This window comes from Ixodes scapularis, unplaced genomic scaffold (assembly GCF_016920785.2).
Source record: "Ixodes scapularis isolate PalLabHiFi unplaced genomic scaffold, ASM1692078v2 PGA_scaffold5__190_contigs__length_132052651, whole genome shotgun sequence".
NCBI lineage: Eukaryota > Metazoa > Arthropoda > Arachnida > Ixodida > Ixodidae > Ixodes > Ixodes scapularis.
This window is the reverse complement of record NW_024609880.1, coordinates 100,386,722-100,401,300: the sequence shown is the minus strand read 5'-3', so window position 1 is coordinate 100,401,300 and position 14,579 is coordinate 100,386,722. Positions and strand designations below refer to the sequence as shown.

The following is a 14,579-nucleotide window of genomic DNA, read 5'->3' as shown; positions in this document are numbered from 1 at the left end:
TTTCCAGGAAACAAGTGATGTAGAGCTGTTCATCAGCACTTTTCAATGCGAAAACCCCCCCTCATATTCTGAAACGTTTAGAATTGAGGAGTTGCCCAGCTTGATTGTTGAGTTTGTTTTATGCAGTTTGGATAACCCATCTGAGAATCTTGTTTTATGAAATTTTATCATGTTTTTCTTGTTCAAGAGTGAATTGCCTTGCCTTTTTTCTATATTCCAGATAGTGTATATGCCCCCTCCTATCATAGTCCCATCAGGAACTGATAGTATTTGAAAATAAATATAAATGAAAGTACATGTTAACCTTAGCAATTACTTTTTAATTGGATAAATTCTAATAGGAGCTGAACATTTGACAAACCATAAAACCTTCTTAGACGGGTTCCAAGCCACATCCTGTTTCTCTCAAAAGCATAGGAAAACTCATTAAACAAACAGAAATAAAAACAGGTAGTTTAGAAAAGCAGAGAAAGCCATTGTTGCTTACCTGTTTCGTTCTTAACCGAGACTCCACCGACAGGTTGTTGTAGGTGTAATGGGCTTGACAGATCCCGCAGAACAACACGGCCACAATACCTGAAATTCAAACAAGTGAAACTGACACACGCGTCAGACGCTGCTTTTGTCGCACAGTGCAACAGGCTAGACTTAAAAGCCCACGTGAGGAGCGGCAATGGCTTGTGCCCGCGTCACAACTTACCCGTCAGATCTAATGCCTCGGCAATTAGAAAGGAGGTGTATGACATGAGCACGAAGAGGCAGCTCTCCAGCAGCGGAAAGTCGCAAAGCTTCGTGAACTTGGTCATGTGCAGAGCTTCCAGTCAAGGACATTGTCTGCTTCAAATTTTGCCCTTTTGAAAGCATGTGTACACAGAGTATGTTTTTGCCATTCAAAACTGTTGGCACATAGGAATGGGATACAACAATACCATAGTAGGATGTGAGCAAATTCTACCTCAGCAAAAGATACAAAATAACCATTTCTCATTAAAAAAATCAATAAACTTTCTTGAATTTTTATTTGATTTACCAGCTTATTGTATCGGTGATCAAGAGAAAACACAGGTTACGAGAAAGGAGAGAAAGAACGGTGGGTGAAAGAGGAAGAGCGAGGAAGCTAGAGAAAGTTGAAAATGGCCAAGAGAGAAAAAGGCAAGAGGGGTATGGAAGAAAGGAAGTGCCTACTATATACATAAATGGAAGCACAGGGTCTTGCCTGGTGACCCATGTGTGCAAGCTCATGCAACATGCATCTGAAGGTAACTTGGCAAGCTTAGAAGGGCACATACTTGCTCACATTGGCAGAGAAATGGCAGCAAGTCAGATACCTTGCTTGCAGTGGTGTATATGAAGGTGCTTTTATGTAGAAACACATCTCACAAGCAGGCCCCTACTTCCACATTCACAAACAGACTGTTCCCTATTCCCCAACAGAAGGCAAAGGATATAAGAGCTGTGACACATCCGGTGAGAGACCCAATTATAAAGGAGCACAGAAAAATGTAGACGAAGTTGCCGAAAGCTTTGAAGGCTGCGGTCACTTCAAACTCCTTCCCTTCGTTGTTGTTTTCTTCGTAGCTTGATATTGCCCTGCGGATAGAAAGCCACGAGGCAGCACATTTGAGTGTGCAGTATTCCATCTCAATTGGGCCTCCATTACATCACAGATTCTTCTCAGAAAGAATAACACGTCAAGAGAAGTAAATCAAATTTTCACTTACGACACTAAGCCAATGGCCACTGCATCGTTTAAGATGCTCTCTCCAAAGACTAGGGCATACAGGTTGACATCAACGTGAAGGTCATGGAATATGGCCAAGACCGTTACTGGAACAAAGATTGTTGTGGGTTCAGTCAAACGAAAAGTCCAGCAACCGACAACAAATATCGTCCTGCTCCTGTATCCTCATTTCTGAGCTAGTTCCCAAATATTTAGTTTGTATTCTTTAAAGGGGGCTTCGCTCCCTATGTACTGACAGTAAAATACCGAGCAAGTAGCTACCAAGAAATAACTGCCACAAACTTGGAGGTAAGGCACGTGCGAGTCTATGCGATGTCATATTCCCTGCTACCCCAAATATTCGCACAAAACTAAAGGTGGAAAGGAAGGGGGGTTGACCTCGATAATAAAAAAAATAATAAGCTTTATCTTTGACTTAGGTTGATTGTAATAGTGCCCCCTACAATTGGCAGCGAGTGGCTGCGCTCACCAGGGTCTGTGGCAGAAATGATGGCACCAAAGTACAGGCAATTATTGAATGTGAACTCCAGGTGGGGCATGAGCAGCAAGAATGAGTAAAGAATAACCCTGGAAAGATAAAAAAGGAGACAAATCTTTGAACACACAAACCGGCAAAGAAGTAAGAAGATACAAAGAAACACTAAGAAGGTGCCTTGTTATAAAACTGAAATTGAACAATAACCCACACAAACTACACATTGTTGTTTTCAGGTTTTTATACCAGATCAAGAAATGTAAAAGGCAAGGAGTATATGCTATTAATTATCTTTTTCCTGACCATGCCCGTAGAGTGGCGATCACCCGCGATCGATGGGCGTGGAGGCCCGTTTCAAAACTCCCGCGGAGCATCTTGTAGATAGTTTGAAGGCTAGAGTTTCGGCTTCTGTGGTTCTCTTCCCATGTGGCAGCGAGTTTTGAGCAGAGCGTGAAACCGATGGCACGTCGTAGTCATTTCCGACAGCCACGGCTGCTTCCACAAGTCCGACACGCGATTCCGAGCGTGGCAATTCTGGCGAATCCTCCATCAACTTTTCAGACTCCGATGGCAGCAGTGGCTCTGGTGACGAAGCCAGATCCTCGTACTTCAGTTCTGGTGACCTGTGCTTCACCATGTTAAGAAAGTGCTTAGCCCGATGGCATGCCAGTCATGAGGGTTGACTTGAGTTTCGGTAGATCAAAATCTTTTTGAGCTCGAACTCTGGTTTTTGCAGTTTTTTGTTGTGAAAAAAGAAAACATTACCGTAATATCCAAAGAGATGCCCCTCCCCCAGAAGATAACCCACCTCTATTTTTGGCACGATTTGCTATTTTTTTTTTCTGAAACACCGAAAGATAGCCCACATGTAGCAATTGCGGAGCCCTGGCCAATGGTGACCTCTGCAAATACAGTGTTACTTAACCCTGGCGGGAGATAAGCGAACATTGCTGACTGGGAAGGACAGCCGTCTTTTGCTTCGTCGCCCCTTCCTGCGATTGCAAGTTCTGAAGGTCCCCAAAACTAGCATTTTGTCAACTTTTTTTTTTATGGCACGCCGAAAGTTAGCTTACACCTTTTTTTCAACAAATCTTGCTATCGATTTTAGGTGGGCCATCTCTCGGTAAGTATCTCAAAACTTTTTGTGTAGGTAGTCCTTTCTTTATCTGGTTTGGACCAACTTTTTTTAAACGGATCATGTGACAAAAATATATATTACATTTGATTTTAAGTCTGTCTTGATGTTTGCATTATTCAAAAGTTTATTTATTTAAATTAGTTTTTATGTATGGCGTCATACTGTAAACCAAATAGTTTCGCTGGGAAAATAAAGTGCAGCCAAAAGTCGCACAAAACGGACATTTTCCCCATTATGAAAAAAAAGTTAACAGCAGCCTGCATATACATATGTCCCTATTAAATACTTTTTCTCATTTGACTGAAGTCACTGAAAGCACAAGAAACACAGCAGGGCGTGGCTCATCGTCTCCACGGTCCTTGCTCCACGGTTCGTTCTTGTCGGCCAACGTTGCAACCTCATTGGCTGCGGAACGGTAAGATGGCGGGGACCTGCCACGCCCTGCGTGTCTTAGGCTGCCAGTGAACACAGGGTAGTCAACGCTTGCCCATTTTCGCGAGCCAGAGAAAGAAAGTTGCGTCGACTTACCCGACAACGAAGCAAGAGATTGTAGTGCCCACAAAAGCGTAGGTCATGATCGTGCCCAAATTTCTGAAGAAGAATTTCTGTAAAAAAAAGAAAGGTTTGTCAAATCAAAGACTGCGTACACTCCCACCGTAGCCGTGCAGCTGCGCGGGTGCAGCACGACCGCCCGAGGTCACTCACCCTTTTGAGACTGTACCCTGCATTGAAGATGATGGGAGGTAGGATGATGTTGAAAAATATCTCTGGATCAAACGTTGCCTGCGAGGAAATGGGCAGTCCGTCGTAAAACATTAACAATGGTAACGGAGACTGCAAAATGTCTCTCGAAGGAGGATTCTCTCATTTATTCGGCCATGGTGCTCGTATGCAGCGTGCACTTGCACGTCTCAATGACATCTTTGAATATGCCACAAATTTAATTTTGTTTGTTTGCTTTAGCGATGCACCTCGAAACTTGGGAGTGGGCCCTAATACCACAATGCAGAGCTCGTAAATATAGAGCGGAGCAACTTGGGAGCACATGCCCTACACAAAAAATGATGCCTTTGAGACCTTCCGATAATGCATGAAATGCAATTGTTTTGTAGATTTTGTAAATTTGTTTAATTGATGTGACTTGTGATGTAATTTGATGAAGTTTTGAATCATATTTCATTACCTTGACTTTCTAACGTTATAATCGTGCGCTCATTGCTTTTCGCCGGATTTTTGGGTGCATGCGCTTGAGGCAAAGCACCTACTGGGCTCTTAAGGAATAATGACAAGATAGTTATGCACGCCAAGGTTTCTATGAGTACATGACATACGAGAGCCCAACTACCCAGAACACAATTTGAGGCTTAAAATTTATTTTCTTTCCGCTCGAAAACCGCCGGTTCAGCACTGGCCGGTTTGAGTCGCGTTCACTCTCCTTTCCGTGGTCCCATGCCGTTCTTTACGGTTTAGGCACAGACACCAAATATAATCAAAGTAGTGGGTCATCGAAAGCACACACTTAATATTAAAAATGGAAAAAAAATATGATACAAATTTTTTGGGGCTTCTAGAAAGCTGCAAATGCGTTGATTGAAAAAAAAAAGCTGCACAGAGAACCGGAAGCACTTGGTGCATTCTCTGCATAATTCTCAACATGGCGTCATATTGTGGGAGATGCAGGCTGGATGGCTGAGCGAAGCAGACCAAGTGATGGCGGTGGACAACGGGCGTGGGCCCTGTACTTCAGAACTGCTGTTCACGGTACCGGCGAATCTGTCTAGCTTCGAAAGAGAAAACTATTACCAATACCAATCAAAACAATTAGGATTTATTCCGTACAACTCGCCCGACCACCGAGCTAATATGCACACAGGTGTCGCCGAGTTGTCGCACCTTCTCCTGGCTGAAGACATTGCTTGTCTTATGAACAATTGGTAAGAGCTTGAAAAACGCACAAACGTCAAGTGTGAAGTGCTTGACTCTTGCGTTTTTTGTGCGATGTGCACGTTTTTCGTTTGCTTCACACAACAAAAAAACCGAAGGGTAAGAAAATAAAAGAAGAAAATACAGTCAGGTGTAGCCACGTGACTTCCGGTAACTCTCTCCTCTACATTTCTGCCTTCTCCCCAGTCCAGTTTCAGTTTTGAGCAGTTGCATTTTTTTCTTTATGAACAATAGTATATGTGACGCCGGAGCAAAATATTGATTGGGTAGTACTCAAAAACATCTTAAATTGCCTGGCAAAAAAAAAAATTTGGAGAGAAGTTAGTGTTTTTATAGCCTGTCACCAACTAGGCGTTTACATTTAGCATCCCGGACCTTCTTTTGTACCTAATTCAAAAAAGAGTAGTGCATTTTCTTATGTTACACGGTAAGGACCAACGACACAGAATCGCTGCTGCACACATGGCACTGTTACACTGCCGGTTAGCGATGCCCCATTCGCCATTTCTAGCCAATGACTAAAGGACGGACCACCGGAGGACAAGTTTTGGAGGTCTAGTTCCGTTAGAATGTGTTTCGTGCGCTATTATCACCGATGGGACGAGACTAAAAGAAGAGGGGGGAGGGACTCTGTTGTCCAGTCTCCTGCGTGAGCTTGTCGCCAACGGTAACTCTTTGGTGTCCCGCAAGCCCTGAGCATGCACTCAAGGGAGAGCATTTGAAAGACGCTCCGACGTTCTCGTCAGCAACCAGAAAAACGTCCGACTTTGCCCGCTTTTCAGGGCAAAGAGAGCGCCCACCTTCTGGTTGAGTTTCTTGCTCTCCACGTCGGTGACCTCCCCCTGAAAGTTGTAGGCGTACGTCTTGTTCTCCTTGTGGTTCGCGTCCGTCTTGGCGATCTCCAGGAGCACAAAGACATTGTCCGGGGGATAGGCGTCGCTGTAGTTGCTCCCCCGCACGGGAAGCACCCGCACGTGCGACATCTCCGTCTCGTCGCTTGCGTAGCGCACGATGGCGCCCACAATCAGCCCTGCAAGGCAAAAGCACCGACGTCACAAACTGCATTTCCAGGACTGTAGTCCGCAGATTCTACAAGGTGTCCCCCCAAAAATATTGACTTTTCTTTTTAACCAAAATAAACTTTCTGTCACAGAACATTCATTCTCCGCCCAAATGTAGCCCTCGTGGTCCGAACCAGATGCCAAAGTTTCAGGACTATAATCGTTACCTTAATCAAAAGTTATCAATGATTTTCTGAAATATTCAATGGGAAAATGGCGGCCGATAGACCTCTTTTGATACACTAAGCTATTCTATGATATTTACCGAAAATGGACAATAATGGGCCCCATTTCCCACTGAAAATTAAAAATAAATCACATAACTTTTGAAAAAGGCAACGGTTAAGGCTACTTTGGCATCTGGTTCGAAACCTCTAGCGCTATATTTGGGCGAAGAATAAGCGTTTGGCGGTGCATTGTTTAAAATTTTGCGATAGAAAAAACCTTGTAAATTTTTTGTGGTGCAAACTACAAAAGGATTAGTTTTTTTCGAGATTGTTCATTATGACAAGACACGGCGGCTTTTGTTAACTCTGACTTCTGTATGATGCAAGCTTCTTTGTGCGTTAATAAAGCAGGCATTTTTTTAAACCATACTGCATTTAAGATTTCTTTACGTGCAGAGTATGCACCGGTCGCGGAACACCTAAGAAAAAACATTTCCATTTTCAGACAAAATTAGTCTTTGCAGACCATGCACCGGGTGTGGTGAAAATATGATACTTGTTTCTACAAAACTATAGGGCAGCGTAAATGACCAGGGTAGCTTTACAACCATCTGAAAAAATCTACAGGTGTATTTCATTGAAACATTTCACAAAGTGAACCTTCATGGCACAGCTCCCTTCCTGCGAAAAAGAGACTGACAAATTTGCGACAAACAATGGCGAACGTCGACACAGGCTATATAGTTAACCGAGGGTAGCGCTTATGGCACCATCCTCCAGTGGGCACAGCGAGCAGACGCCGGCGTCGTCTGCTTTTGGCTGAGTGTGTCACCTGCTCGTTGCGCCTATTGGGAGATATTTTAATCAAAACATTCGCCACCTTGGTCGTCCGCGTCGTTGTTTGCCGTGGCAGGGGTGTTGGTCTCATTTTTCATGGGAGGGGAGCCGCACCCTAAAATTTCCTGGCTTAAAAATCTCCATTAAAATACACTTTTGATAAAAATTTGAGATTGCAATGTGCAGGGTCAGCTTTTTCCGGCAGACTTTCGAATGAACCTGGGTACTGAAAGCAACCTTACATTGTGATGGGACATTGCAGGATAAAAAGGAGTAGAAACTTCAAAACAATAGCCCACATTATGTAAAGCAGCAGTGGGTCTCTGTTCCCCCTTAAGACATGAACTGAGGTCTTTATCAATAGCGAAACATTGGTTTTGAAAGAGGAGTCTCCAAGTATCCCGCCTAGCAAAACCCTACCTACAGTGAGACGAGGAAGTATACAGGTGAGCTGCTTAGGAAACAGCATAATCTACATTCTGAGATCATTACCTTCTTTTCTCAGGGTTTAGATTATCTTGTTTTCTACCTACAGCCTCTGTTTAGATCCAGATCATGGGGGAAGGTCAATATTAGATCTCAGCGACATCAAGGTTGACTTAAACACCGACCTCAAGAGCATGTCAAAGCCTGTGCATGACAATGACAAAAGATAGAATTTGAAATCACGGTATTTTACAAAAAAAAAAATAAAAAAAATAAAGAAGGTCTCCATAATATCTTTTTTTATTTTTTATTTTTGCAAAAATTGCATAGTATTAGAATTGCAACATTCCAAGTGTAGATTCAAACAAAAATAGTCTCAGCTTCCGAGTTTGACTCCCCATATTTTATGTTAAACTTATGATTTCAATAAAAAAAAAAGCTCCTTAAAGCTTTAATGATAACAAAATTTCACTGTAGCTTTGCATCCTTCTATCGAATCACCAACTTATGTGATCCGCTGTTCAACAATCGTGCACCCATTCCTTCAATCCTGTCGTACATAGGTATGCCTCACTACAAAGATAAATTGCACCGTTTTGTCTTCAACGTTGTGTGCAATTGTACTTAATCCAATTTTTGTTTTTAATTGTTTTGCTTGTTTCTGTGCTGCATCTTGAATTTTCACCAGCAGTCAACCACTCTAGAGCAAGATACAGGATATGAAAGGGACACTGCAGAGAGTGGAGTCGGACAATATTGCTCCCAATTTTTTAATATACGACACTGAGGACTTGGCAGCAAATAATAACCTACAAGCAATTTAAGATTACGGGCATCAAGTAAACACAACCATGGGACCTTAAGTAGTTTTAGCCTGGGCTTCAAATAAAATAGGGCACTTTCATACCACCAGCGGAAACCGCTAGATCAGAGCGACAGATGTGTCACCTAGAAACGAGTAGCACCTCAACATAAAAAAAAAAGGGTTAAAAGAACCAGTAAGTCTGCAGCTCTCCTAGCAGGTGAGATAGAAGATAACACTAATTCTCAAGGTGAATCCTGGCAAAAAAATTGCAAAGTTGCGCTCTGTATTTATAATACAATACTTTTCACTTTTTTGACAGTATTGTTTGTTAGAGCTGAAAGTACAAACAGACCATTATTAAAGGGGTACTCCGGCCGTTTCTTGAGCTACCTAAAAAAATTTCATTTTCCGACTAACCGGATTTCAGTCGTCACGGTATGCTATTTATTTTCTCGAAATTCAAAATAGCAATTGAGAAAACCGTAAATAAAGATGATGCCGAAACCAGCATTCAAATTTTTGCGCGCTCTTCGGTGGTGGGACGTCACATATGGTACAGACTTCCAGGTCGTGCATGTAGTCTTAAACAGAGTATGTCGAGCGTTTTTTGCGTGCTTCTCAGTGAATCAGTTACCAAACATTCTTTTCCCACCATCAAACGTCTTGTAATCAGTTGGGAACATGGCTTACTGCCCACTTTGTACCATTTCTGTCGTCACACTTCAATGTTGCCAGTAGGGGCTCCCGGTTTGAGAAACACTATGAAAACGAAATTTGAAAATTGAATAACTTCGCGAATTCCTTTTTCTTTTCACACAATACTTGGGGAACTTGTAGGGCCATGTCTATCGGTCTGTTGAGCCAATTTTGAGGCAAATCAGCGACCATGAAAAAATCACCGGAGTACCCCTTTAAAGGGGCCCTGCAATCATATTTAAGCCTCTACCTTTTTTGCGGTTTCCACGTCTCTTGGGGTTCAGGCAAGCCAGCGGGCACGGAAAGGGTAACTAAATATCAGTGCATCATATTTTAACCGGATGACGCGGAAACCTGTTCCGCCTACAAGGGCGACCCGCACTGCCGAAAGCGCGCGATATGTGACATCTTTGGTCCTCGGCTTACTACTGGTCAGAGCCGCTAAACACTATTTTTTTAGTCGAGATACAAAATGCAAGTGTCGCGAACCGTTTCAATTATGTATGAAACTAGTTTTTGTTCTGTATTTTATATCAAAAAAGAAACAAATGCAGTTTATAATGTACGGAAACAAGAAAAGACCCGTCGACAAACCCGCCACCAAGCGGCGGAAAAAAACGGCGCATACTAGAAAGAGTTTGTGGGATCAGGCGCCAACGAACGGCAAGCGTAGAAAGGTCCCGCATGTATGCGGCGGCGCTGCGGTCGTATACCGGCTCGAGGATCCGATCGGTTCCGAGCGTTCCGAAGGTTTTCGGCGTGGGCTTGGCTGGCGATTTCGTCATTTGGCGGTATGGCAGAGCGAAGTGGCTCCCGTTCGGAACTGATCTTTACCCCGTGTTTGCTGTCGTTTGTGGCCAATGAAGTGTCATGCCGAATTAGTCTTTAATCGCGCAGCAAAAGCATTGCGAGCCGACCTGGCCGCCCGCTTCGTATACAGCCTATCCAACATGTGCTTTAGTGGCGCCCTCTCGAGCCGTCGACACTGAGTGCGGCAGCCGTGAGCTCTCATTGAGCTCACTACTCCTCATCTAGTTCACGGCCACTCAAGCCAGGACCTACGACGTCATGAAGGAGGTTATTTTTTGCTTGTTTTTGTAATCTTAATTTACCTATAACTTTTAAAATAAAGCGAAATTTGAGAAAAGAAAAGTTTCCTTAAGTTACTACGTTTAGTGCGCTCAGGTTTGGTGCAAATTAAAAACCAGTCAAAAAGTTGTTGCAGGGCCCCTTTAAGGGAACCTAGAATGAGCAGAGCTGCACCTAAGTTAAGACTGTGTTAATGACGTTTCATGCAGAGTCTGTAGTACCACTTAAGCTACAAGACAGATGAGTCATGAATTTGTAAATATTGGTAAAAACATTTGCAAGCAAAGTACTCTAAAAAATTTTCACGGCCCAGATTTTTTGTGAATTGGGCGGCGCACTTTGTACTTGCGACCATTAAGTGTTGCAAATTATAAAGGCTGGGATTTGCCTTTCTAGACAATAGAAATATTCGTGCCCCCTAACATTCACAAATTTTACAAGTCACGAAATTTGTGAATTAAAGACGCTTGCAAACATAGGGGTTTTACAGTATGCGAAGAGTAGAAGAAAAAAAATCCGGAAAGTTTTCATGGAATAGCTATAGACCTTTTTTGCAAGTGCGCCGCCATCTTCAATTGTCGTCACTTCCAGTAGGGGCGAAAACATTGTTTTGCCTTTGCCTTTGCCACGTGAATAGAAGGCATTTAGGATATAAGCATAACCGCCACACTTTCTCGTTTTACCTCCCCTCTATTTTTTTACTATTTTCACATTGAAATGTTGGATTATGTTTTCGTCACCCATACCAGATACGCTTATTAGGTGGCTGGGGTCGAGAGTACAAAGAAAAGGTCTATACTAATATGCCGACTATCATAACAAGGGATATCTGCATTTTACCTTCTATTTATTTTATCTTTCAGAATTTGTATCTGCAAATGAGCTGCAATGGCCCAGTGGATTTACTGCTGCTAGTGTCATCCATAATTGCTTTACAAACCTGTTGGCCTTGTCAACTTTCTCTCTACTATTTTATGAAAAGATCTTCACCCTTGCTTGACTGCAAACAATGATTGTGTGTAAGTGCATAATGTTTACACTAGAAATATTATGGAACATTACATGCCCAGGTTCCCAGTAATATTGTGGCTTATGCTGCCTACAGCTTAAATCAATCTACCAGCTTTAAAAGAAAAATCACAATAGTTGTTGTGAAACCCCACTTTGAAGTGATATCCAACAAATCTCCGAAAGCATAAAACAAGTCTAAGACTTCATTTTTAGAGGTTTCTTCACCTAAAACATAAGAAAAGGAACACGGAGATAAAGCCAAAGGGAAGTTCTGCAGCAATCAATAAGGAGCAAGCAGACAAAGTATTCCTAACATGATAATGCAAGCTTAATAAGCTATATCAAAAGGTGACACAGAGCAAAAATATTACTTAAATTGTTAGCCCTCTTAAAGTTATGGCAATGACAATTAGGCACAGTCATTGAAAGACTTGCGATGAAAATCTATATACAAGTAATAAAATTTGTCCAAATTCTACATGCCACCTGTTAAAAAAAAAAAAAAGAAAGAAAAAAAAAGGAGTGAAAACAGAGGACAAACCTTGACTTTCCACATATAGCCCTAGTATTCAAGCACTTCACTCAGAATGGCAATGAGCAAAGCTAATTTTTATTTATGTTCTTGAGGCACTTCAATAAAGGCAAATAGACAACGGTAAAAACACAAAATAGCAACAGGAAATTGGGCATTGTTCTGAGAAATAATAGATAAGGACAGAAGAGTCGAATGGTGCTACTGTACTTGTGCAAGCGAGCTTGTCTTTGCTCAAGTTATCGATGAGCAGGAATTATGAAACATTCTATTCAAAAACATTATCATCAAGATACTTTGCAATGCACTAGTGAGAATAGCAGCTACTATCAGTTTTAAAAAATATTTAAAACTGCTCAAATAAAGGTACTTTAGTGTTCATGGCTCTTTCCCCTTTGCTGTAACATATTTTTGCCAACATACATTTAATGTTTGAAGCATGTCATTGCTGTCTAGGCCACATGCCTTGAGTGGGACCTTCCTACTGTTTCGAAAGAGGACTGCCGGCCAATGCAGGAACAGGAAGCATAAAAAAGGTCTTATTGCAATTTGGTGTAGCCAATGTATGCTTAATATTGCCAGCCCATTTCTCAAAGGCCCAAATTATGAAAGTGTTAGATGTTTTATTCATGTCCCCTCATTGCACCTAAGGCACCATTACTAAAGTGTACCAAGCGTTTTGTATAAAATATAACCGAGAGCCGGCTGAGTTTCTGGCTCATATGATGCATGAAGTAGCTCATACAAGATTTAGTTGTCCAAGGAAAAACAAAGACGCTTTCTGCACACGAAATGCATACATCTTGACCAACTGATCACAATTCATCCCACAAAGGGTGAAATTAGTAATACTGTGAGAGGCCAAACTAATTCTTTCACTACTGCCTCTGAGATGAAAATGTGCAATAGTTGGCACTCCTCTTTACTATACAAAAATGAAATGTGAACACAGCTGCCTGCAATTTAGAGAAGACTGCAATGTAATGGTGTATACATTTTGCTGAATGGGGCTCCAACAAGTGGAAGAGTTTCGACAAACAACTGTGCGGGGTATGTGAAATCGGTGTCATGCTCCATAGCAGCTGCCAAATTTGAACCTCAACTAGTGACAAACAAACAGTTTGTCATTGTTTGCCCCAGCAACTGCCCGGCCTAGGAGTGTCTTGGGTTAACAAGGCAACAATTCTTGATTCACCAACGCTCGAAGAGAAGAAAGAAAAAAGAGCCGGTATAGAATGTTCCCCCAAATCAACCCCCCGGTTCAGGAGTGTTTGATTGACAGGCCACATGTTAGCACACAGACCGCGTCAAGGGGCTTAAGCTCTCGCCAGTTCCGGGCAGCTGTTGACGCAAGGCAGCCCGCGAACGTCTTCGCATTCAGGAACACACGGAAACAAGAAGAGCGTGGGTGCATTGCTCGACGCGTCAACGTATTAAAAAAAAATAATAAAGGTCGCAATTTTTTAGTTGTTTTTTCTCCTTTGCGCAAGCCGAGTTTTCTTTAATGGGATTGTTCGTACCAGACGGGACACCCCACGAGACGGCGGATCGATAAGAGATCCGGTTGCCTCGGCGCAAATAAACACCGTTTCCAGGAGCTACAGACACGAGCCGGTCGGTGCTCGTTAACCTTCGGTGAAACGGCGGAACTCAGCGCGTGTTTTTGCACGTCACCGGTGAAACGACCACTGCCCGTCCCACCCCCTCGGTACCGAGCGCCCGATAGCCGCCGCCGCTAGCCGCCGCCGCCGCCCCGCCCGCCCCCCCCCCCCCCCCCCCCCCCCCCCCACCTCTCCCTTCGCTCGCACAAAAAAAAAAAAAATAAATAAATTGTTGCTGTCTGCTATGAAACACAGCGTAAAGCCGCAAGTGGTATGACAATCCGTGAACTGATATATGTAGTGCCAATGTGTGAGCGAACAGGTAGGCGCAGGGTAAAGCAGAGACGTTGGAGGGGGACAAAGTCTTCCAGTCCCGCTGCCGTCGTCCGCTCTCTGGTTTACGATGCGTCGCGACGAGCGACATTGACACTGTTTCGCCGCCGCCGTCGCAAAAAAAGTAAAAAGGTCGCGGACTCACCGAATATGATTGCGAGCCCCGTTTCGTGGAGAAAGCGGGCCCGGCGACGTTTGAAGAGCCAAATGATACACACGGTCAGGATGAGCAGAGACGTGTACACGAGAATGTTGACCGTGTCGATCCTGTGGATGCTGCGCGCTTTTTCGTCCATTTTGATGTCCATGGGCGCGCTGGCCCAACACACACTCGCTAGAAAGGAGACAATCGCACCGGCGAACATCACACCGACTTTCTCCATGTTGACGGCCATGTTTGAGTTCCTTTCTTTTTTTTTTTTTCTTGCGAGGTGGCGGACGAAAATTTTTTTACGTATCAGAAAGAATGTTTCGAGCTCTGCCGGCCTGTGTGGTGGAGGGGAGGCCCTCGTCTACCGGGTCACTTGCAGGCTTGGGTCTTGCGCGTCTCGTTCTCTGTGGCTGCACCGAAACACCGGCTTCATCCTTCCGCAGGAACTGGCCCGATAACGACGCCGAACGACAGGATCAATGACGAATGGAATGCTTCCCCGCGATACCTACGCAACCGCCCATGTCTGAAAGCTGAATCGCTCGCTGATCAGATGTGCCCAGGCCCGCAGT

The 14,579-nt window shown here is 43.5% G+C and overlaps 1 protein-coding gene across 7 annotated transcripts in view; it reads right to left on the bottom strand.

Moving 5' to 3' along the window:
• The window catches only part of LOC8033936 (sodium/hydrogen exchanger 7), a 47,030-nt gene extending 32,461 nt beyond the window's left edge, over window positions 1-14,569 (bottom strand). For 4 of the 7 annotated variants that reach the window (XM_029995864.4, XM_029966014.4, XM_029995863.4 and 1 more), the window contains exons 1-9: window positions 14,002-14,569; window positions 6,099-6,328; window positions 4,060-4,137; window positions 3,883-3,959; window positions 2,211-2,308; window positions 1,722-1,827; window positions 1,449-1,590; window positions 701-806; window positions 488-576 (exon numbers count right to left, since the gene is read on the bottom strand). In XM_029995864.4, coding sequence (XP_029851724.1) covers window positions 488-576; window positions 701-806; window positions 1,449-1,590; window positions 1,722-1,827; window positions 2,211-2,308; window positions 3,883-3,959; window positions 4,060-4,137; window positions 6,099-6,328; window positions 14,002-14,251 — 1,176 coding nt within the window. In that variant the 5' untranslated portion in view covers window positions 14,252-14,569. The remainder of the gene's footprint in view (window positions 1-487; window positions 577-700; window positions 807-1,448; window positions 1,591-1,721; window positions 1,828-2,210; window positions 2,309-3,882; window positions 3,960-4,059; window positions 4,138-6,098; window positions 6,329-14,001) is intronic. The other 3 variants (XM_042294073.1, XM_040221068.3, XM_029966015.4) reach the window with 1 other exon arrangement.
• Between the last annotated feature and the right edge of the window lie 10 nt (window positions 14,570-14,579).